The sequence below is a fragment of the Macrosteles quadrilineatus genome, unplaced genomic scaffold, assembly GCF_028750875.1.
Source record: "Macrosteles quadrilineatus isolate MER2022 unplaced genomic scaffold, UCM_ALF_1.0 Scaffold_17__1_contigs__length_3442018, whole genome shotgun sequence".
NCBI classification, from domain to species: domain Eukaryota; kingdom Metazoa; phylum Arthropoda; class Insecta; order Hemiptera; family Cicadellidae; genus Macrosteles; species Macrosteles quadrilineatus.
The window spans coordinates 1,012,122-1,036,732 of NW_026542610.1; the positions used below are offsets into that span (position 1 = coordinate 1,012,122).

General features: G+C 35.4%; 2 protein-coding genes across 4 annotated transcripts in view; one reads left to right on the forward strand and one right to left on the reverse strand.

Annotated features, from left to right (window-relative positions):
* Positions 1-24,611, reverse strand: part of LOC129005209 (uncharacterized) — a 121,245-nt gene that overhangs the window by 1,255 nt on the left and 95,379 nt on the right. Inside the window, exons 2-6 of the mRNA XM_054434042.1 lie at positions 18,293-18,350; positions 5,562-5,719; positions 1,480-1,603; positions 1,180-1,281; positions 489-565 (exon numbers count right to left, since the gene is read on the reverse strand). Of these exons, the coding sequence (XP_054290017.1) occupies positions 489-565; positions 1,180-1,281; positions 1,480-1,603; positions 5,562-5,719; positions 18,293-18,350 (519 nt within the window). The remainder of the gene's footprint in view (positions 1-488; positions 566-1,179; positions 1,282-1,479; positions 1,604-5,561; positions 5,720-18,292; positions 18,351-24,611) is intronic.
* Positions 8,221-13,867, forward strand: LOC129005172 (39S ribosomal protein L18, mitochondrial-like). 3 transcript variants are annotated; one of them, XM_054433991.1, is made up of 5 exons: positions 8,221-8,322; positions 10,464-10,676; positions 11,390-11,509; positions 12,490-12,601; positions 13,695-13,867. In XM_054433991.1, exons 2-5 carry the CDS (start codon positions 10,492-10,494, stop codon positions 13,812-13,814), a joined length of 537 nt encoding a protein of 178 aa, XP_054289966.1. In that variant the 5' UTR covers positions 8,221-8,322; positions 10,464-10,491; the 3' UTR covers positions 13,815-13,867. The 3 variants fall into 3 exon arrangements, with proteins under 3 accessions (XP_054289966.1, XP_054289967.1, XP_054289965.1); XM_054433992.1 differs by having other exon boundaries at positions 8,279-8,322; positions 10,469-10,676; XM_054433990.1 differs by having other exon boundaries at positions 8,305-8,373.

Below are 24,611 nucleotides of genomic sequence, written 5' to 3' on the forward strand. Positions count from 1 at the left end.
CCATGTAGTTACGTAGCGGGTGCGCCTTAACTACAAGGCACTCCCAGTGTTGGTCGCCAGAACTTATGCTAACTGCAGCACTGCTGTCGGACTATATTTAATTCTGTTTGTCTATGCTATTACAGACTATCTAAAACAATCTGATTGCAAATAATTGATATAAAAAAGCCTGTGCAAAGAAGATAAATACAGGTAGGGCCTGAGCGTAGGATCTGGAACTATAGTGGCACTTATTAAGATGCACCTTATATTTGAATAGCTGAAAAATCCCTTTTAAATTGTTTTAACAATTTGTGAATCATTCAGAAGTAACAAGATGAATGAAAACATATTACACCTATTATTTATGAATATTTCAGTCTAATTGCAAAAATAAAAGATTGAAATGGTTTTAATGAAACAACAAATTATTGGAAAGTTTCAAACTAGATCACAGATGAACACAAAAAAATAGAAGCTGAAGATTGGATGAGATAATGTTTTCTTACATATTTGACTTGAGACATGTTCGCATGAGAGATGGCAGCAGTTTTCCACAGAACCAGTCCATAGTGACATGGGAAACCTGTGGTACAAACAAAGTATCTTTTTAATTTTTAGCCTATCAATAACATTGTTATCCAAAAAACCAACGATTTGTAAAGCCGTAGCATATGGTTGGTACCTTAGTGAAAAAAAAACAAAGATTTTTACATTCTGCTTTATTGTGCATAAATACAGGATTTTCATAAAATAATGGTGGGGTTTAACTGTCTGTAAAACAAGTTATAAGACCATTATAAGATTAAACCCCTGTACAATCTAATCACAGAATATGACTCATACTTGAGAGGATAATCTATTCCCCACATCTTTACCAGCTACGATAGGGGTTGTGGTTGGCTATAATTATTATAATGGGAAGAAGTAATCAACGGGTGATGGATTTGAACCAGCTTGCCTGGTGGAACCAGGACCTTGTAGGAGACCCATGACCCATGTGTGTTTTTGTAAAATGTTTTTTATAATGCAATATATTACGTACGTTGATTATACTTCTCCGTTTGCTGATTGTGAGGGTAAAGCTAATTCTACATTTACAGTACGGAGTAAGAGACTGCGTGCCCACTTTGAGGTACATCAGCGCAGAGAAAGATTGCATCCCTTAAGTCTGCATGTTGACAGTAAATAGAGACTCACCCGGGGCAAAGCTCCATGAGAGTTCGGCAGATGCTGAAGCAGGGGAATCAGCCCAGACATCTTGCAGCTGTACGACATCTACTGGTGTCAGCACTACACCTTCTGATGGGCAAACAACATCACCCATAGCAGTGCATTACAAAGAATTAATAAATTATTAGCAATAAAAAATAAAATCAAACATGTTTTTGGACAGAGAAGTTTCTGAAATCAAATATTTTAAATTATTTTGTTCTATAGTGAATGTATTGGTAAATAAAAGGGTACTTATTATAAGCACTTTGTTACATGAAAAATTACCTGGAAGTGTTCTAAACTGATGTGATATTTCCTCTTCAGTATGATGATCCAAAATTATTTTCAGAGTAATTCTATACTCACTATTTGACTTGAGACCATCCAACAAAAAGGAACATTTGTCCATCTGTAACAGCACAAGATCAATTTTATTAGCGTTTAAAATGTCAAACACAATCATTTATCTTAAAAAAAGAAGTTAAACAAAAATTAGTTGGACCAAATACCTTGTCTTTCACAATAAAATTACAGTTTCAGTTTCTATTTATGTTATATCCCAATCAATGGTATTCGGTATTTCTTTGGCGTTAATCAGTTATTTTAACATTTTTATCTGCTCTGTAAAATCTCTGAATCAAGTTTCTTTATCACAAGTTCTCAATCACACACAGTTTCTTATCATGTCTCCTTTAATCTTATTTTATGACTGCTGTTGCATTTTTGCTACTATTTATAGGCTTCAAAACTAAAATAATTGTCTAATAGGTATCAAGAAGGTTTAGTTAAGGAGCAGTAATAAATCATTTGCAAATTGAGAATGAGCTACTAGTTACCTCACAGTGGCGGTTTCTAGAGAGGGGGCCATAGGAGCCATGGTTCGGACCGCGGTGAGGAGGCGGTTCAGGTTGTTCTCACGACAGTTGTGTGATGAGTATTTTCAATTAATATCTAATTTTGTTTAACTCATTAAGAGGAATATGAAAATATTTATATGAAGGAAGGATAGCATATTTTATAAAACTCTACATATAAAAATTTAGAGTAGGCTTTTTTAATATACTCCAAAATTTACTCGTTAATGAGCCAGAGATTTTTCGTGGCAAAAAAAGTACCTACAAAAAATGCATTACTATTATACGAAACTATCACTTAAACGTACCTAAAAAAAATTGTATTTTCACACCACTGTAAACATAAAAATAAACAAATCTAACAAAAAACCACTAAGTGGTAACACTTCCCCCGCCAAGTCAGCAACCCAAAAAAGACAATAAATCACCACTTTTCCGCCAAGTAAAACAATGTAATGTATGTAAGTTTGGCAACTTGGCGGCAGACTTTTGCTTGTTTTTTTTTTTATTAAAGTTACGTTGGTGGATAATTTCACAAATCAACTTCTCTAATTAATTAGTCCAACTAAGTATAATAATTTCGAGGTAATCAGTAAATATAAAACCATCACTATTATGATTTTATGAAATGTGACACAAATAAGGTCAAATTTTGTAAAATAAGCTCTCATCTAGCAATGTACTATTGGGAGGGATACTTGCTCAATGAAACTAATTTTATGGTATTTTTTAAAGTGATCAAGCAAAAGTCTGCCGCCAAGTGGCCAAACTTACATACATTACATTGTTTTACTTGGCGGAAAAGTGGTGATTTATTGTCTTTTTTGGGTTGCTGACTTGGCGGGGGAAGTGTTACCACTTAGTGGTTTTTTGTTAGATTGTATTTATTTTTGTAGAAAATTAACAGTTAAAATTTAAATCCTCTTTTCTCTTATATAGACCAGGGCACAACTACACATAAAATGCATTGGTGTTACATAAGTGTTCCGATAATTAAACCCGTATATCTAAAGACTAGTGTAAATTGAGCCCTTATTAGAGAAGTAAAAATGTAATCAAACAGATTAGGTTTGTTAGAAATAGCATAAGGCAAAACAAATATTGAAAAACTCATTTTTATCCTAAATTTACATATCACTTTTTACATTCACTTTTTTGCTTGTTTAACATACGTAGACGAATTTTCCCGATTGTTTTATTTGTTTTAGTGTATCAAAACATAAAACTAACCTTATTTAGTTAAATAAATTTTGGCAATATTATGAAGAAACAATGTTAAAACTAACCTTAGTACTAGTACTAAGTTTCAAGTTCCTAGGTTTCATATGTTTTTGATAAGTAGTATTAAACTGTTAAAAATGACGAGCTGCTGTACCAGTGTACCATCGGTACACTGCATTTTTCAATGGAAAGTATCGGGGAATATCACTGCTCTAAGTAATTTTATATAGTAAGTAGCTCAAATCATTCGGTATACCTGAAAAAAATACTTTATAAAAGTTTTAAAATAATTTTTCAGCTGATCCTATGAATTTCTCTAACATTTTAAATTAATTGAGATTTAATCGCAGCTGATCCTTCTTTTGTTTTGATTTTAATCCCATGTTATTTAAATGGGCCAAAATCGTACTTTGAGGGCTTGCCAAGGGTTTATGGGTCAACGCACCGACTTGTGACCCTCAAAAGGCACATCTACACGCTAAGGGCTTTCAAACAACATAAAAAACATTAAAATTGAGCCAGTGGTTTGGGCTGTAGGTCCGTCAACATTTAAGGAGAAGAAGGAGAACACGGAAAATTTGTGAATTTTCAAACTAGTTTTTCTTGGCTCAAACACAACCTTTTTTTAAATTCTTTTTTTTATTTTGCCAAGAATGATTGCCCCTATCCAGTGGATGAACAATTATTTTAATAGCTTTTGTTTCTTCAGAGCTATAGACGAGTAAAAAAGCCACTTTGTCACGTCATGTATATATACACTGCAGCAGCTGTGTACCGCTGGGGGACTTGGCGGGGCGGAACGCTGCCGCGTTCCTTAATTAAGTTTTAAGATAATCAAACTGGCATCCCGAATGTTTTTGAAAAAAAGCATCCGCGATGTTACTCAGACAGGTCAAGAGCGCAGACCGATTTTCGGCGTACCCCCACCCCTACAAAACCGGTTCAGAGCCACTCCAACCATATCTACCCCCAGGCTTCATAAAGAAACGCACGTGCTCTACCCACTAGTGGCTCAGTAGTCAGTTGATTATTTGTTTTGTTGCGTTTTTTTTTTTTAGTTAGTAACAAAGTTTGACAAGATTGAACCTATGTGCATCATCCCTCCACTTAAGCACAAGCATATGACAAAATTATAATGGTAAGTAATGGAAGCGTTTAAGGCTTAAGCTTTGCTTAGCCGTTTTCTAAGTTAGGTTTAGTGTAGACTCAAGATTGAGCAACCCATTACAGTACTACGAGTGTGACGGTGGCGATGTCTACCTGACTATCTACTCACACCACACTGACATTTCTACAGAGTATTCACTCACGTAGACATATGTGCGTTCAAGTGTATACATCAACAACGTCGCAGTGTCGCACGCTCACCCGCCCAGCTGGGAAATGTCGTACAGATACCATCTATGTTATAACTTAATACGGAGTACTGTGCTTAATCTTTGTTAATACTCCCCTGGATACTGGCACGCTGTGTGGTGGAAAAACGGGCCGTGCCCACCATTCGAAATGGTGGGATACTGAGGCCGGCAGGTCGTATGAACCTCTCTCTTTTACACAAACATATTCTCTCACCCTGCTCTGCTACACTTATTTGTTAACATAAAGATTTGAAATTTATATATATTTTTTATAACAGACAATGCTTATTACTGTGTAGTTTATAGTTTGAACCTTAACATATTTTTTTTGTAGTTTATCTAAGCAAATTAAAATTGATGGTTTTTAACACCACTAAAAACCTCAAAAATGTAGTAAGCAAGGAACTATTTTATTTTCTGAAAAAAATCATTGTTGAAGGAATACAATGCGTGTCGACATTACGAAACAAAACATTTAAAAATAGATAGGTGAAATTACAGGGCCGGTAAGAACAGAAAAAGTTGTATCACTGAAAAAAGGAAGTTTTGCACTTAAACTCTCCTTTTCAGATTACAAGAGATTAAACTTTTTCTTCGTCAAGACTGCTAAAAATGTTGACTTTGCAAGTATAATTTTTCACAAATTTCCGGGGGAGGACCCTGGACCCCCCTCACGCAACATGGGGGGTATTCCAAAACCCCCTGGTAGTCGTGGCCATGCTGGCCCAGAACTAGAATACCCCCCACACCCCCGAAAGAATGCCACCCCCCCCCCCAAAAAAACCCCTGGAACCGCCCATGTTACCTCATGTGCAAATTGATGGATGAGGGGACCTCGAATTAAAATATTAAGCTGGGAGTTATTTGGCCACTGAAAAAAAAAAACATAATGAGGTATACTAAATAAACTACATGCTCTTCTTAAAGAACTCACTCGATCTGTGCTGGTCCAAGAGGTGTCCTTGACTAATGAATACTGCACTATGTATTCAAGTTCTGGAGTTTCACACCATTTGAAAGCTATCCTATCCGTACCATGACAGAGCAACTCTAAGTTGTTGCTTCCTCTCCTCTTTCTTTTTACTAACTCTCCTGCAAACAAGTATATACAATAAGTTGGATGAATCGTATTACAAATTATATTCTGTACATAAAATTTGTTAAATTTAATTCATGTGAACTAGTTTAACAAACGTAGGCCTATTGAACAAGTTTCATAAAACGTGAACAATGAATAAAGGAGCATAAGTTATGATGTCTTTAATTGCCTTGTAGGCATCACCTTGCCTTATATCACCATTATCTTAATCTTTTACAAAAACAATGTTGATGGCATTAGAACTTGGGCTTTCACAAATGAATACATATAATGTTCAATATTACTTAGGTAATATATTTAAAATTAATCAAGATTTACTTGGACTTAAAATAAGACACCATGCTTAAGCATTGAAGTAGTTTTACATCATCTTGAGTTCTATCTAACATGGGTTGAGTTACAAAAATATAGCAAACCGGACACCACAGCCTTATGTATATCATATAGAGTCCTTTAATAACATATAGGTACCTACTTTATAAAGTTATTATATAGGCCATACTATTATGTACAGCTCGACATCTTAGCTGGCACTTCGCCGATCGCTACTAGTACCTATTTCAAAACGTTATGTCCCGTCATGTGGGTAGCATCAACTGTCCTCGCGATGATAACTTTTTTAAAAACTAATAAAAGTCATAATTTCCGATGAGTTTAAAAGACTCAACTCATAGATTACGTATCTAACAGTTCCATATAATAAACATTTCTTATAAATATTTTATCATTTGTCAAAAGCTGATCTGGTTTTTAGTGTATTCTACAAATGTTTCCCACAGCCGCATTAGGTTGTCCGTGTTGATCTTCGTCAATGATAATGTAAAATTTTAAGCGTAAAATAGACGATAAATATTGTTAACTGTCTAAAAGGTCGTTCTCAAAAATCCCTATTTTGTACACTCAAAGTTAATTATTCTCACCAATTTCCTGGCCATGGAGTAAACTGTGGGTGAAAAACCGGGGGTCAACATTCGTGCCATACATTTTAAGATAAAAATCATCATGGGGGTTAAAGTCAGGGGATGGGACAAAGTTCCGGCCAGTATTCTAGGTTTTATAATTTGATTTGTTCTGATTAAATTCACAACACCGTGAAAAGACAGGTAGCTTAGTTCCGCTTTAATTTTTTCAAACTCATATTGCGCAACTCAAAAGTCCCGGCCAGAATTTTGCCCCCTAGGCTGTGACATCAGTTGACAGTTTTGCTCAGTGGGTAAAATTCGAAGGGGGATAATTCCACTACCCCACTATAATTTGTAGTAAATACAAAATATTTTTTTTAACTTTATTTTATTTTACAATCTGTTCAGTAGGCACTGTGAACAATTAGTAAAAGGCATAAAATAATATAAATAAGTGACTTGACCAAGAATCTCCCCAGTGAAAGATCTTGGAAAAATAAATAGTCGTCATGGAACTAAAACTACACAAATCGGTATGGGAGTTCAAGAACTTTTACAATTTTTAGTAATTCATTACAATCAGGCACTAAAGAGAAATAGGTAACAATTTTCCACAAATGTTGTCCTTAATCTACCTACTACAAATTTCCTTTAGTTTATATAGGTACTTTGTCAGTGCTTATAAAATATCTGCCAAGCTTTATGTCTGTACTGTATTTTGGAACCCATTTAGCACTTTAGATGCGGCGTCGGCGCACCTATCAAAGATCAATATCAATACAATGCACGATCTTTGCTGTCGCTGGTGCATGCTCTAGTCTAGTGTAGTGGTTCACTTAAGCCCCGTCGTTGTTGGCAGCGCTAGCGCCGCGCCGCTGAATATTGAACAAGTTAAATCTCTTTGGCTTTCCGCTGTCTGTCTGTCACTGTCGACTGAATTGTTCGGTGTTTTTCTTACTCGTCAGCTGGAGCTGAATTGAATTCGAGTTTCGCAGGGTATTTACTCAGGGGAGGTATAGAAGAGGCTACGATGACAGCCGTGGGCTTCTTATTAGCTGAGGGAACGCCATTACCGTAACAAAACGGACAACAGCCATCGGCCTCGGTGGTCTAATGGTTAGCGTGCTGAGCTGATATACTGTAGGTCCCGGGTTCGAATCTCGCTGGTAGCATTAACTTTTTGTCCAAGATGTTTTTATTATCAGCAAGTTTGGTTGGTTTGGTTCGGTTATTACAGTTTAATTTTATTATTAAGTCATTATAAAATTTTAATTGAGCAATTTCTAGTTTTATTTAATAAACAGAATTATTTTCCGATTACTAAACTTTTGTTATATTATTTCTTTATCAGCAAGTTTGGTTAGTTCGGTTAGGTAATGATAGTTTAATTTTATAATTAAAAAATAATAAAACTGAATTTGAGGCATTTATAATTTTATTTTATGAACAGAACTATTATGCGATTAGTAAACCTTCATTGCCAAAGTGCTCTCTACTACAGCGCTGTTCACGGAGGAATTTAGAACTAAATGCCTCATTCGTACCTCCCCTAAGTCAGACCCGTTTCGCAGCATCTCTGGTTGCTTGAAATTGAAATGTTGATATCGTCGTCTGCTGGCTGTCTGCTCTGCTGTAGCCTAGCTGTTTTGCTGTTTAAAACCCTTCAAGTATTTTTTGCCAACATAATATTTAACGTAAGTAAAATATAGGACTATCACGGAAAAGAGAAGTGTAATCATAATTATGTAGGTACCTATTGTCTTAGTTTTATAAAGGTTTTATAGTCACATAACCTGATATCCCCTAGTCTAGACTTAACCAAAGCATTATTTGCATTATACTATACAGCACTAAAAATATCATGCCAAATTCTTGTTCTCTATTCCGGCAATGATTGAATGATTTACCTATTATAATTTGGCTGCACTTTACTTGACGTCCTACACTCATTCGATTGTTTTTTTCGATTCGATATTTTCATTCGATTGTTTCATTCGATATATCGTTTGGTTAGTTAGGTTAGGTTAACCTTACCTAACTAACCAAACGATATATCGAATGAAGCAATCGATTAATCGATATACCGATTGATATTTTCATTTGAATGAGTGTAGGACGTCAAGTAAAGTGCAGCCTATAATTTTACAAAATTCATATTATGTACAGTTTCTTGTTAATAAAATAAAACTGTCCCACCAGCCATTAACATAGGCCTAACTTACTAGAACATTTTGAAAAAAGTTGATATCAGACTTCATTGCATCATGGATTTTATAGGCCTATAAAGAGTTTGGCGTTTGATTAAGATTAAATTGTGATAACACTTGAATTAATACTTTAACTTAAGCTTATTTGTTTGTTTTTGTTTTATTTTTTATCAAGGTTAAAGGCTCTTCTTTAACTCGCAAATCTTTCCAGTTGTGATTTTCAGTCCATGAATAAACAGATCATTGATTGTAAATTAGGAATAGAATGCAATTCCCAGCTACTACAAAATAACCTTACAGCAACTTACGTCAGTTCAAAATTGTAAAAGAATTGCCTAAACTTATTTTCATTCGACGTAGTTAATGTTTAACAAAAGTTATTATTTATAAACTTAGACCTACTATTAGCTTAGCCTCGTGGGTGAAACGGTGGCTATTTGATGGGATATGTCCGTTGGGAGGCCACTCTACATCTTTGGGGTACTGTCATTTGATTTGTTTTGTGAGATATAGATGGAGGGTGGGAACCACTGGGACTGCTGTGCGGATCGCTCTTACCTGGATAGGCCTAGTCATCTAAAGTAAAAAAAGAATGAACTAGATCAGATTGCAGTCTAGGTCGTGTGAGAAATGAATGGCTAGACATGGAGCAAGCCCTACTGCCTAGTTGTGACCATTGTGACTAACTTAAGTGCGACAAGTGTTCCTAGGCTAATGCCCGAAGAGTAGAGGAAGTTTTTAGTGGGTAGTCTTTGGAGCCTAAACCTGTTTGAATCCTTGACTACAGGCTAGCCACCCGTGTGCGTAAACACATTTTCCCACCTTTCCCTCAAAAGAAAAAAAAAGATTTACGGTTCTACCTAAAGGTTATGGGAACGGGGTTTTAGTAGTAATTTACATACAATTTTTCAATTTCTTTTCAAACCTTTTTTGTAGAGCTAACAAAAATGTGTACCTAAGTGTAGTGTTGTTGCACAGTTAAAGAATACCCTACAGAAAAAAAACTGTATAAAAAAACATTGTTTTGTGAATTCAAATGTTATTCTTATGGTGATTAAATTAACGGTTGTAGTTTGCCTTACACTAAGCTATAATAATTTCACTAAAACCACTTGAATTATTAACCTTCCCTGCAGCAGAAAAGCTAAGTAGGCTACTCGTAAAATCTAATTTGACTTTATGGGTAATAAATCCGACATATTTTAGGACATAGCTTATTCAAGTGAAAATTCAATCAGGAAAATTGAAATTCTGCAGCTTTGCTACTGCAGGGGTGTTTTTTTCAATGTTTTTGCTAAGAGACTACCACTTGAAGAGCACTGACAGAACTTTTTGTGAGTTGATGTCTCTTGCTTCTGTGTTGACAAGTCAGCCAGTTCAGTGCCAACTCGACAGAGTTGATCAAACACAGCTAACAAGTGCCAAATTGTGAACTGAGCAAATTGTGAAAAGATGGTTATTTTCGTTTAAACTTCTCATTACGTTAGTTGTTGACCAGGAATGCATGTACACAACAAATAAAGGTCTATATTTTACCTTGTGATTATTTATTAGTTTCAATTAAGAACCTTGTGAAGTCTGTTTTCAATCATGTTCATTTTATCCAATACGGTACATTGTTTTTTCAGAACAGAAGCAGTTGATTCGTTTGCTACCATGAGTTCCTTTAAGACAATGATAAGATTTAGTAAACACTTCTCAAGATCTGCCTCGACCGCTGCCGATGCCAGTTCCACATTTTACTGTTACAATAGAAACCCAAGAAACCTTGAAAAACTTAGAATAGCCCACAAACCAGTTGGATGGTTTCTTGAGAAACCTGGGAAGACATATTGGAACAAGTTAGTAAGATCATATTTTTCTTGTAACAAGCATAGGCTACATTAAATATTTCCAGAGTCTACACTTACGTATTATTAATTAGTCTACTTTACTTTATCCACACAATAATGTTGGATCAAAAAAAAATTGAGCCTGACTTATAATTTTAAGTAGCATTATCTAAAAAGTTCATCTTTGAAAAACCAACATACAAGCCTCCATTTTGATATCTAACTTAATTGTATACCGCCATTTATATTGCTTCTGACCCTAATTTGATCAGTTTTCATTCCACATATTTTTGTCACATGTTTAATTTATCTTTCAAATTTCTTTTGGTCGTATATGAATGTCTAAATATCACAAATGTAAATGAGTTTATTACTTTTCTTAATCCCTTTTTCCTCCTGGTGTAATCTGATCACTTTTCGTGTCCCGATTAAGTTATTTTGTTACTCTCACTTAAGCCTATCTCTAGTATACAAGTTTAATATGTGACGGGGATACAAAAAATTATTTAGCCTACAGAAATATCGATTTTGATCACATGCTAACATTGCACTTGCGCATTGAAATAGTAAATAGTTGTAAAATATATAAACGCCATTTATAAAAAACTTATTCTTTAGAATCAGCAAAACATTAAGGAGGTTCCGTCATGTAAGAGCTTTTACCAACTGAAATTTTCCTTATACTCCGCATTATCTGTTTGACAAAGCTTGATAACTTCCAGGTTAGTGGTAAAGACAAACCGAAGTGCTCGCAGTGTGACGGGAGAAGTAGTCCACAACTCAGGCACTGTTGTAGTCTCAGCCTCAACCAAGGAATGGGCCCTGGCCAAGCAGTTGTACAGGTGTGTACGTGTACCAGTAGCCATTTTAGTTTCAGAAAAGTGGGTACTTTTAGCCCTTGATAATTGAATAGGCATCAAAATATCAATGATTGATGCCTCTAGCCTAAAGTATAATTTGATCTATCACAATAAGAGTCTCAAATCTTCCCGGTTGTGATTTTCCAGACAAACAGATCACTGATCGTAATTGAAGTCACTTCTAGCCTTGAGGACAACATAATTATTAAGGCTGAAGCAAATGAACTGTTAGTTATCAGAGCAACGATGGCCAATCCACTGATTCGATGATGGCGCAAGAGTTGGACTGCAATTCAAGCGCAATAGCATTTTGGTATTAAAAGCCGTTTAAGAAAACACTGTGGTGATTCAAAGATGAAAAACGATAATGACAGACTTCTTCATGTTTAAACTTGATATCGGTTGGCCCAGTTTTATTTTGAAGAACATTTAGCCTATATTTACCGCAGATCTCTTAAGATTACACAGATGTATTTTAAACTCTACTGGCTTGTAGTTTAAAGAGATTTTTGTAAAAAAAAAACTGATTAATTTTAACCCCTTGCCAGTAAAAAAGCAGATAATAAATTGCTAGCCTATAAGTTGACTTTTCTTAGCTTATTGGTTGGTAGGCTACTTATTTTCAGTCTTTTTATACAAAGATTTCATTTGATAACCCCCACCCCTGGTCCAATGATTGTTGGGTTATTGAGAGTTTATTGTTGGCTTAGAATACATTGGTATTGTCGCTATTCCAATTAAAAGTAAACAAGGGAAAATATTGGCTACTAAATTGTCACTCCTACTTAATTGGTTGACGTTGACAAATTTATTTAGTTTAGCAGTAATATGAGACTAATGCACTAAGTTAGTAGTTTAAAACAAATGTACCTAAAGATCAGTACACTGTTTTTTTATCTTTGATTTTGAAAAATGGTTAAATTTCTCAGTTTTTTAGTAGTGATTTCTATACACTGTTACAGCTTGGGTGACACAGCTGCATATGTTAACTTGGCTCGAGTCCTGGCTCAGAGATGTCATGAAACCGGAATCTCTGAAGTGGCTTGCTTTATAGAGCGCAAACCTGACACTAAGGTATGAACTAGGCTTGTCTAATGGAAAACTATTGTACGTGGCCCCAGGCCAAAGTGGTTGCATGACGTAAGGGTTTTTTTGTCCTAAGACGCCAGGCCCTAGCTCAGGATCGTTTTCTCATTACTTCAGGCTAAATCTAGGGGTTGTGGTGTTATCGCTTCGATAAAATCCTTTGTTAATTTGGTGGATTTGGACACAGGACCGAAGCTGTGCTCTACCACTACACCAGCTCACTCCCCTGTGGAAAGGATCGAATAGTTTTTAGTTTGAGAAGGTCGGTTCATTTAACTTGAACAGTCAATTTTCTCCTAACCCTACTAAAAGTTGTACACAAAGGTTGTATGAAATCTTTTACCCAACCTAGGTAAATGGTGTCCAATGGGTACAGTTTCTCGAATTTTGATTACCGGTATTGGGTTTTTCCAGGTGTTTTCTTTTTTAAGTAGTCTATGGACCTATAAGACGGTTTTTTATTGAGGACATGTTAGGTCTAGCAAATGCTTGAATCTCAGGGAAAATCGTCATTTAAGTAAAGCAAATCCACTAGAAAAATTGGAAATCGCTAATCCAGCATGTTTGTTTGGGACTTTGGCAGTAGTGTATTTATGAAAAAATTTAAATTACTGAATGCAATCAAAAATAGTTGTTATTGCAAGAATAATGGAGATATCGCTGAAATAAAGTATAAAAGCCAGGGATGTAGGTGTCAGGCCATTTTTCTGTGTTCAGTTTTAATTTTTCAGTAGGCATACCCTCGATTCAATCTGATTGTGTGAAACCTTACCAAGCTGCCAAACGTGCCTGGAAGGCTTTTTCAGTGTAGGGAAAAATTGTATTCATCATTACCTCCTAGATTTATATGACTTTAGTTTTACCCCTTTTACCTCAACTATTATAATTTAGTATATCAGGTAGTTAGTTATCAAACATGAGTTTCATTTGTAGGCTTTTTGTCTCCAAATACAATTATTAGTTAGCAATAAGCATTGACATCATCAATATTCAATACAAAAAAATACAACATAAGGAATGTATGAATAACAGATTCATCATGAACATAAATTAAGCCTGGTATATGACTGTTGTGTTGTAGGTGGAGGCTTTCCTACAAGAGCTTGAAAAGGAGGGTGTTACATTGAGTGAACCTGAGGAATACGAACATCCCAGACCCACACAGCTGGTCAAGCCTGAGAAGCCATGGGAAGTTTATTAGTTTCTGTTTTTGTAAGTTAAATTTATAGTTAAATAAAGTAAATTGTTTTGTAAGGGAATTTTAAAATTATCCCTTTCCTGAGTCAGATCCCTGCCTCCTCAATGTAACCAGTCACAACCGCGAAGATGGGAGTTATCTTACCAATCGTTTACAAAGTCTAGACAACCCCCAAACCTAAACCTTGGATCCCCCAAACCCATCGAAGTATATAACACAACTGGAACACCGGTTAGATAGGAGATGTGGGATAAAAAGCGCGCCGTTTCGGTAACCTTCCTCCACCACTATGGGGGACCCAACGCAGATATGTCAGTTCCTCAAGCCGTGCACGCGGTTGTTAATACGCTCCTGACCGTGCATACAAAAGGTTGACTGCAATTAAAGTTATATATTCGGAATCTGCATTAACTGCAGAATATGACAGTATAAATATAATCTTATTTAAATCGTAATTCGAATTTTAACAACTAAAAATGTTAAACAAATATCACACCTTGACATGAAAAAGTTACTAAGCGAGGATTTTTTTTATTTTTTGGTCAGAAGCAAACTTCAAGCGAGAAAATTGTAGCTAATGAGATGTTCTTCAGCATATAACCAAGCAATTTCAAATAAAATTTTCTAGTCGTGTGTAATGGAGTAATTAGTAACGCAAAGAGGTTATTTATAAATTGCGCCGCGGGCCGTTCTCATCTGGTTCCGCTGATCTTTACGTTTACGGTACTCCCAGAAACGTTTTGAGTACAACCAATAGTTATATTAAATTCATTTTTAACACATAGGTAACACATAACTAAATACTGAATTATCACCTTCTAGGTAAACTATTTACATACAATGTTGCCGTAAATTAAAACATAAAATGTAGACTATAGATACAGGGACAGGGACTGGTAATCCCCCTTTGTTTAAATGTAACAAGGGATCGTGTATTATCTGCTTTGTTTGGTAATTAATGAGAAATTTCAAATATTAAGATCAAATAATTGATAAGGTCATAAATACTAAACCTAGGAAGTATTTTTCAATAACAAAAATTGAATGATAAATTTACAAATCGAATTGTTAGTCGTGTTCCTTTGACAATATGAGTATTTGTATCATGAAACAACTTACTAACTAGTGAAACAACTAACTTAGTGGGGTCGTATAGCTGCATATAGTGGCAGAATATTTCAGTTCTGGCAGACAGGCTGCAATTTTAGGTGGTCATAGTATGCAAGTTTCTGAACCTAAAACCGCCCAGACCCCAATTTTTAAGGACCTCGGTCGTCCGTAATGACGTCATCAAAATGGCGGCCGTAAGAGGATGCTGGGTCCCCATGAATTGACTATAACGACCGAATGCCTGAACCGATTTTCATGAAATTTGGCACACAAGTGCTTGAATACATTATCTCGGCCTGGGTTGAAAATGGTCAAGTTTCATCAAGTAATTTCAAAATGGCGGCTATTCAAAACTAAAAAAAATTATGAGGAAAATAATTGTGAATTGTTTTATACAGGGTGAGTTTTAAAAGAGTTCCCCCCCCAAATTTTTATACATTTCTTAAGATATCAACTTTGAACCATGTCAGATCATTGTAGAGTACTTTATTTTGACTGGGTTTACATTTTTGGCCGCCATCTTGGATCCGCCATTTTGGATACAAAAATATTTTTTCAAATGTAAAGATAGGGTTGTGACCCACCGTTTCAAACAAAACCTTTACGCTGAATACAATGCTGCAATCCGTTAAAAAAAATGTTGATCCATTCTAAAGTTATGAGAACTTTTAATAACTTTATTTTTAGTCCATTATAACATTGTGCATTTACAAACTAAGGCCATAATCTCAAAATAGTGCTAGATAAAGATAAGTGGACACCACCATTTATTGTTGACCTATTTTCACTCGGTTATGACGGATGTATTTTTTTCAGCCGCCATATTGGATCCGCCATTTTGAAATGTGATAAATTATTTTAAATATGAAGGGGGTGTTGTGACCCTTTTGACCCATCATTTTGAACTACTTTTTTATGTTGAATTTAATGCCGCAATCCGTTTTTCATTGTCATGTTTGGTTTTTGAAATATTGACATTTTAAATCAAAATAATTGTTATATTTTATCAAGAAAGCTTGATAACAAAAAACGGATAAAAAAAAACTAGTCGAAATGAAGTAATCGCTACTCTACAATTATCTGACGTGGTTCGGAGTTGATATCTTAAGAAATGTATAAAAAAGTAGGGAGGGGAACTCATTTAAAACTCACCCTGTATAAAACAATTCACAATTATTTTCCTCATAATTTTTTTAGTTTTGAATGGACGCCATTTTGAAATGACTTGATGAAACTTGACCATTTTCAACCCAGGCCGAGATAATGTATTCAAGCACTTGTGTGCCAAATTTCATGAAAATCGGTTCAGGCATTCGGTCGTTATAGCCAATTCATGGGGACCCAGCATACTCTTACGGCCGCCATTTTGATGACGTCATTACGGACGACCGAGGTCCTTAAAAATTGGGGTCTGGGCGGTTTTAGGTTCAGGAACTTGTATACTATAACCACCTAAAATTGCAGCCTGTCTGCCAGAACTGAAATATTTTCCTGCTACCCAACCTGACTAAATGTTTTAAACACACGATTAGTAAAACGTGTTTTGAGTGTCATTGTTATTCTGTATATGTTTTAAAATTCATATCATCTCACATAAGAGAAAAGGGTTTGGTTAATAATACTAAACAGTACTTTTAAGAATATGTTTTACTGCCCACAATCGTGCTTAAATATTGTACAAAGGTTGCATTACATGTTGTGAAACAAAACCAATTTCTTCAATCTCTGCCTTACACCTAACTTATTTTTGTTACATTCATTCATAATGTCCCTAGCATTGGAGACACAATTGGTTTTGTAAAACAGTGTCCCTAACAGTTTCATTCATGGGCGGCAGCCCGGTACCGGTATTGATATTTATCTTCTGCAAATAAATGAAATATATGATAACATCAATAGAATAGTTAGTTGTATTCTTTAACTTATATCAACTATTAAAAAAGGTTAAAATTTATTTAGCTTTACAATGATCGAGTAGCACAAACACAAAGAGTTGCTGGACTGAGGAGGTTGGTGCGACATAAAATCAACCTCGTCACGCTATTAATCACTATACTACAAACTTAATAGTAAATTGCTCAATCACATGTTAAAAATCATCTCTTAAACTACAACTTTGTCGCTTACAGTTTTCATCTGACCCAAAAATAAAATACTTCCTCGCATACAAACTTTTTCATGTCGCAATGTAAAAATTGTTAACCCTCTAACTATGGAAATTCTATTTTAAATCAAAAGTAAAATTTATTTATACCATAAGATTCTGCATTTAATGCAGATTACGAATATATAAACATTATTGTACTTAATCTTTGTTATTGAATGCTAGGAGCGAGTTAACAACTTCGCGCACTATTCGATGAATTGGCTAAAATCCGCTGGGTCCCCCATGTTGGTGCGGGAAGGCTGCCACAATGGCGCGCTTTCGTGAACACGTACCTAGCATTCCAGTTGTGTTATATACTTCGATGCCCAAACCTTTCATCCAACCAACTCCACTTCAACATCCAACCCAACAAGTAAGCTTACATGTTTCAACAGGCCTATTTTTTGTCCTGGATTCGAATTACAGAGGCTTGCGGTAACACAGTTTGAATTGTAGAGGTTGACTTTAAATTTTGGAGGCAACAGTTCGAATTACGGCAACCAAATTCAAACTGTAGAGGCTTGAGTATGTGGAAATTTGAATTGTAGAGGCTGCATTAAGCGTAAAAATCACTTTGAATTATCGGTATACAGTATTATTTTTGAGGTTTTCTGAGGTGAAAAGACGAACATTACTAATTATAGAGGTTCAAATTAGCGAGTTTCTACTATAAGATCAACTGAACCTGTGTTTTATTTCAATTTATACTATTGGCAACACTGTCAACAACTCACTGGCCACCATATTAGTCCTAAAGAAAACTCTCTCTTCGTTAGTTGAAAATGCTGTAAGTGAAAGTGAATATCCTAATTTTTTTGTGTTTGTGTATAGTGTAAAGTTTTGTTTTTCCTGTGCCAGTTTGGCCTTTTTCCCATTCAGGCCAGCCTGCTATTGGAAAAAAATCCTAAAAACCTAGGCCCTTGTGCTCTACGTTACATTCTTTGCCGAGTAGGTACTTAATATATAAACTTTGAGATCATTCAAATTTGACAGGGAGTGCCAGTGTGAAAGTTACATTGTTTTGCAAAAGGTTGAGTAGGCCTAAGTATTGTGGAGTTTGTGTGTGGGAAGGCCTTATGAGGTTGCTTTGAAACATTTGTGTATGCATTCCTAGAGTAAATTGGTAAAAGGCCAAATTAAATGGATTTAACTAATTTTACCCAGTAATTTGTGACTATTTTAACAAAGTATATATATTTTTAATACTATCCACTAGATGGTTTACCTTTGTTGGTAATAAGTTTGAGCTTTGAAGAAATGCAAGACTCCATACAAGTTGAGTTCTGAAACAAGTAAAACATTGTTATAAGCAACGGTATCAGCAACCCACGACCAAGTCGTGGTAGTTATGATACTTTTGTGGGGAAACCATACAAAAGTTGCAATAACTTTAGAACTGTGATTTTTACAACATTGGTGGTTGTATCATTTCATTTTAGACTTAAATGGACTATAGCATACTTAATTTCAATCAAAATAGTGTGAGATTTTTTTATGAAAATCTTATTTTCCTGTTATTTTATGGGAAAATCACCACTAAAAATCAACATTTTAAAAAATATAAAATAAAACCTGGAGATATTACAGGTCCCTAGAAAGACACATCACTTGGAAATCTACTTTTGGGTCTAGTGGGACTCAAAACTAATATCTCCACCCAGCATTCTAAATTCATACATTTTTACAAAAACAATACTTTCTCCATAGGGCCTAACTATGTATTGGAGGAGAGAGTAAAAATTGCATATTGTTTATTGCAACAATAAAACTAAATTTGTTTTTTAAATCTCTAAGAAATGGTTTGGAATGGTCAAAATCGGTTTAAACCAATGTTTACCCCATGAAAGCCCCCATAAACCATTCTTCCTATAGTAAACGTTGATTTAAGTCAGCCAAATTCCAATATTAGTGCTCTAAAAATTCTCGCAAAATAAATTAAACTTAAAACTTACAATTTCAAAACTAAGATGTTTAGAGAGAGAGAGAGAGAATCTTTATTACATAAGCGTAGAGCTTAGAAATGGTGTCAACAAACAAAAACAAATCTGGAAATATACATAAATGTTACAAAAAAAATTGATTTCATCAGTCTTTTTCACAGAGGGTGTAGAACTCTTCCATGGTGTAGATGGGATTATCTATCAGCCAGGTAAGTAGTCTTTCTTTCAATGTCTTTGCATTGCCGGTCTTGATTGTTGTCGGAAGAAGATTGTAGAGCCTGGCTCCTGCGTATGATGGCTTCTTCGCTTATCTGGCAGTTCTGTGTGGGGGCAAGTTGAAATTTGCAGCGTTCCTTGTGTAATGCAAGTAGTGTATATTTGCATTTCTAGGAGTGCCTTGGTTGAGGGCAAAATGTACGACCTCAGAGATGTATATGGCGATTAGAGTTGGAATTTTCAGCATTCTGAAGACATTCCTGCAGCTATCGTCTTGCTGGAGGCCACCAAGAATTCTTACGGCACGCTTTTGCAATTTCAGGACACGCTGGACATTCTGCTTGGAAGATTTCCCCCAAAGCACTATTCCATACCTGAAAAGCGTCTCAGAAAGTGCATGGTAAGCTACACGTGCTGTGGCTGGAGAGGTAACTTTGTGGAGACTTCTGAATGCAAATAGCGATGAGCTGAGCCGCTGGCAAATGGAATTGATGTGGGCATTCCAACAAAGTTCGTTATCTAGAATGGGTCTAAAATGTTTGGTGGTGTCCGCCACTTGGATAGTTGGACGACTTGAAACGGCATCTTTGAATTTTCCAAAGAAGAGTTGCTGAGTTTTACTCTCGTTGAAGACTAAGTCGTTATTTGCGCAGTAATCCATAACTTGATTGATTGCGATGAAGTTGTCAACTTCCAGACACTCAGGATGCTCCCTGCTGGCCAAGAGAACAAGTCATCTGCAAACATGACTGTACTGTGTGGCAGTGGGGCTCCATAAATGAAGGTAGATCGGCAGCAAATAGGGCGAAAATAAGGGGGCACAATACGGAACCCTTCGGGACGCCTCTTACTACATTTAGCAGCTCTGACCTGACAGAATTTTCTCTACCTTTTGTGGTCTGCTTGATCTCCACCAGCTGTTGTCTTCCACAAAGGTCGGATTTAAACCAGGCTTGTGGGGCTTTGCAAATGCCAAATGTCTGGAGCTTCTTCAAGATGAGCTGGTGGTCCAGGCAGTCGAACGCTTTGCTTAGATCTAAGAAGGCGCCTCCAACAGTGTCGCCATCCTCCAAATAATCAATGATATGTTCAACAATTTCTGTAACTGCTGTGATGGTAGATCTGCCCGTCAAAAAGCCCCTTTGGAAGGAGGTTGTTGGATTTCAGGTGATCCATAAGCCGTGTTAAGACAACCTTCTCCAATAACTTTGAAAATGCAGGGACCAAAGATATTGGCCTAAAGTTGCCCATGTCATCCTTGGAGCCTTCCTTGTGGAGGGGGTACACTTTGGCAATTTTCATTTTGGATGGGACAGATGCCTGAGAGAGGGATTTGTTGAAAATAACGGTAAGAGGAGAACAGAGTTCCTCCGCACAGAACTTCAAAAGAAGACATGTGGACTTGCCAACCCTGGAAAATAAGCAGAAGCGAGTGAGCTGGTCCTAACACTCAGATAACTTGAATGATTTTCTTGTAGATTTCATTTGATTTATACAACGACAACACCAGGTTACATATTTTATGGGTGAAAGATGGTTAGCGTTGAACATATACCCAGTTAAATTTATGTGAAGATAGCTTTGTTACTAACTAAAATAATCAGCTGTTTCTTTAGCCAGGACAATTCATTACAAGATAGGTTCAAGACAGATAAGTCGAGTTTCAATCCGTTACTTTACTTTTCATACTTTTACTTTATAATGAAATGGCGACCATACAAAGTAGGTATTTTAAGCCACGTATGAATGGATATGAGTGTAGGATGAGTGGCGCGATCTTATAATCTTGTTAGTGACTAAGGCCGACATATTCCTTAGACACAGCTGTTAATTAATAGCCCATACAGCTAATGGCAACTAAAGGACCTACAGTTTATAACCACATTTTTGCCTTTGGTATATACGAATTGGTATAATTATCAGGATAAGCATTAAAAATCGTATGACAAAATTCTGGATTATGGCAAGTTCCTTATTATTTAAGTGATCTTGTTGTGTCAATGGCTCGGTTGGTATCATGAAAATCAGACTTAGATTGTTAAGCACCATACTCAAGCTCAATTTGGTATAACTGAATTTTCATTTATGACTTTTAATGTGAATCAAATAAATTGCACTACAAAGTACACGATGGCATAATCTTCATAGTCTGATCAAGCTACGTTTTCGATCCCTGATTAGAATACAATTTTGATGTTTTAACATATGTTTAGTTAACTATAAATTACATTCCTGAACAAGAGATGGGAAGTCTAGTATCAATTTGAATAACACTCTAAACAAGTTATACTTTAAAAGCTACTCCCCCTTAAACTACTAACTTATTTTGGGCAACTGCTTCTAACCCACGCTGAGGAATTCCTGCTAATCAATTATTCTGGCCTCTCAATTAATTACATTTCAACATTATTCTTGGAATATATAATTGAGATAGTCCGGTTCAATAGCCATAACATTCAGTTTGTGAAACTAAAAATTTATTTAACTATACCCCCGCCACAGCAAACCTGCAGACTAAGCAAATTTCCATTTGCCTAATTGGATATATACACTAAAAAGTCTCCTTAAAAATTTCACATTTATTATCTGTTTAGATAGCATTAGTTTGACGAGTACTCTAGGTTTGCTGCAACGGGGAGGGTAAATAAGTTTTTTTTTTTGTAAAATGTAATAGTTTAGTACGAAATAAATGCATTTTTGTGATCAAAATATGCTCATAAACAAGCAAACAGTTGACTTATTCTCCATAAGAATAACATAGGAATTTTAAATTTACATTTTTTTGTAATTTTCTCCGTAACCATTAGGTGCATAATAACCCTTCAATATACTAAATTATTTGTTTTTTTAAGCTCTACAAAATAGTTTGGAAAGAAATTGCTAAATTTTATGTTTTTTTTGGCCAAAAATTAGCAAAATCAATTTTTACCTTATAAAACCCCGTTCCCAAGGTTCGATCATGCTGGTTCGCGAACTCGTATGAATAAATGTATGTTTACACGTTTATACCAAATTTCATCAAATTCGGATCATTTTTGCTCGAGTTATCGTGCTAACGGACACACACATATATATATCTAATATATAAAATTCTCGTGTCACAGTGTTTGTCTGCAAACTCCTCCGGAACGACTTCACCGATCGTTATGAAATTTGGTGTGTAAATTCTGTAGGTATGCGAATAGAAAGTAAACTATTTCCCGTTTCGAAATTCTTAAAAGGGCTCCGCCCCAGTGGCTCTGGAGTTTCCCATGTTAACCTTATGAGAAATGGAATTAATGAATCTTAACAGCTGTTTCAATTAAACAAGTTGGTTCTGTTCTATGATGTTCAATAGCATTAAAGTTACAAGGATTACCAACAGGGTGCAGCACTATTATTTCTTTTACATTTATGACAACAGCTAATTTGCAACCAAAAGGTGAGTGAGCGTAGCGAACGAACTTCAACCTGGAGGCGAGTTAGCGTAGCGAACGAGCTAACCTGAAGGCAAGTGAGCGCAGCGATCGAGCTCCAACCTAAAGGTGAATGAGCATAGCGAACGAGCTCCAACCCAAAGGTGAGTGAGCGTAGCGAACGAACTTCAACCTGGAGGCGAGTTAGCGTAGCGAACGAGCTAACCTGAAGGCAAGTGAGCGCAGCGAACGAGCTCCAACCTAAAGGTGAGTGAGCGTAGCGAACGAGCTCCAACCCAAAGGTGAGTGAGCGTAGCGAACGAACTTCAACCAGGACGTGATTGAGCGATGCGAACGAGATCATCTTGAAAATTAAACTTAACGGTACTTTCTTTCCATCGGTCTGTCTTAGGGGAAACCTATAACTTTGGCGATACGAAGTTCGCCGGGTCAGCTAGTATATATATATAAATATTATGAAAACTGTAGTGATTAGGGCTACTATTTTGATATACAAATGCATTATTAAAAATTAAGTACCCTTTTTTTGAAACTCATTTTATTATTAATTCTATTCATTCGCCTATTGTGTCTGATTATAATTGGAGTGTCCAATCAAAATTGATCACCACTTACCATCTTTTTTGTATATTTACCGTGTTATGAGAAACAGTATAAGCGTAAATATATGTTTTAAGTGTTTTATTTACTTTCCGTAAATGTAATAACACGTACAATGCTGATCAAGAAGTTATTGAATTTAACTATCTTATTTATTTTGTACTCAATCTATTATCTGCACTTCTAACTGTACAATATTTATGTAAAAATTCAGATCTTTACTTTTATTAAGTGACGTTTTTTAATTGAGAAGCAACAATTTTAATTTTTTTGATCGCATCATAAAATCTTTAGGCCTAGTTGAAATTGTAATTGTTTATTTTATATCATCTGAACACTAATGAAGCAAATTTCCAAGAATCCTCTAAGCAGAGTTGTCTACAGGGAATCCTTAACCCTTGGAATTGATATTAGTGGTATAATTATCTATGTGTAATCATTGACTATACACAGTCAATGGTGTAATTTATTGAAGAAGATATTAGTTTCATGTGTAATATATTTAGCATACCTTCTCAGTAGCGTATCTGATTATATCTCAGTAATGAACCATTAGTTGGTAGTAATGAAGAACAGGTGTAATAGATTTGTAAATAAATTGACAAATACTTTTTGTTAATTGATTAAACCTTTGACTACCTATTAATTAGTAGCCAATAGTCAATGATTATACTAAAACGTATTACATACTGAAGTGTTTGGAACAAAACCATATACATTGCTCGATATATCATCATTAATATTAATAAATATATGATAAACAGTGGCAAATTAATGAGTCATAATTAATTGTTCACTGCATATCCAAGTTCTGGAGAAAGCCAACATACTAAAACGACAATTAAAATTTGACCTCTGTTTATCCAACAATTCATTATAAGCATTTTCTAAAGGAATTATCTACAACGTAATTAATTAGGTGTAATTGTTTACCTTGCATTCTTTGTGTATAATTGTTTTAAGCAATTCTAACGCATTGACTATTTTCAACTGCAATTTTGTTGGCTTATATAACCTTTGACGATTGATAGCACTATTGATTGAAGTACTTCAACATACAATATTTGAAGTAAAACCACAGAAAGATGAATTAGAATTACTTTAAGCCATATAAAAGAGACTAAGAAAAACAACAAGCTATAGAATGATACTCGTGCATATTTTTACTTTGAAGTTTGTCTTCTGTTTCAAATGTCCAAAGAGCATTCATATTTGCAATGTTTCCTAGAAAAGCATTTCACATCAAAGTTTATACCTACCGTAATGTTTGACTTGGATTTTGTCACGGGTTGTTTGTTCATTAATAATTCCCTGACTGAACTGCTAATAAGTTATGATACTGGATCAGGTAGGCAGTAATAAAAAATTAATA

Bases quoted from the DNA above. Each gene is read 5' to 3' on its own strand.
- LOC129005172 (XM_054433991.1), top strand. From the start codon at position 10,492: ATGAGTTCCTTTAAGACAATGATAAGATTTAGTAAACACTTCTCAAGA. The intron at 10,677-11,389 runs GTTAGTAAGATC...GATAACTTCCAG, and splicing joins GGGAAGACATATTGGAACAA to GTTAGTGGTAAAGACAAACC. The intron at 12,602-13,694 runs GTATGAACTAGG...GTTGTGTTGTAG, and splicing joins AGCGCAAACCTGACACTAAG to GTGGAGGCTTTCCTACAAGA.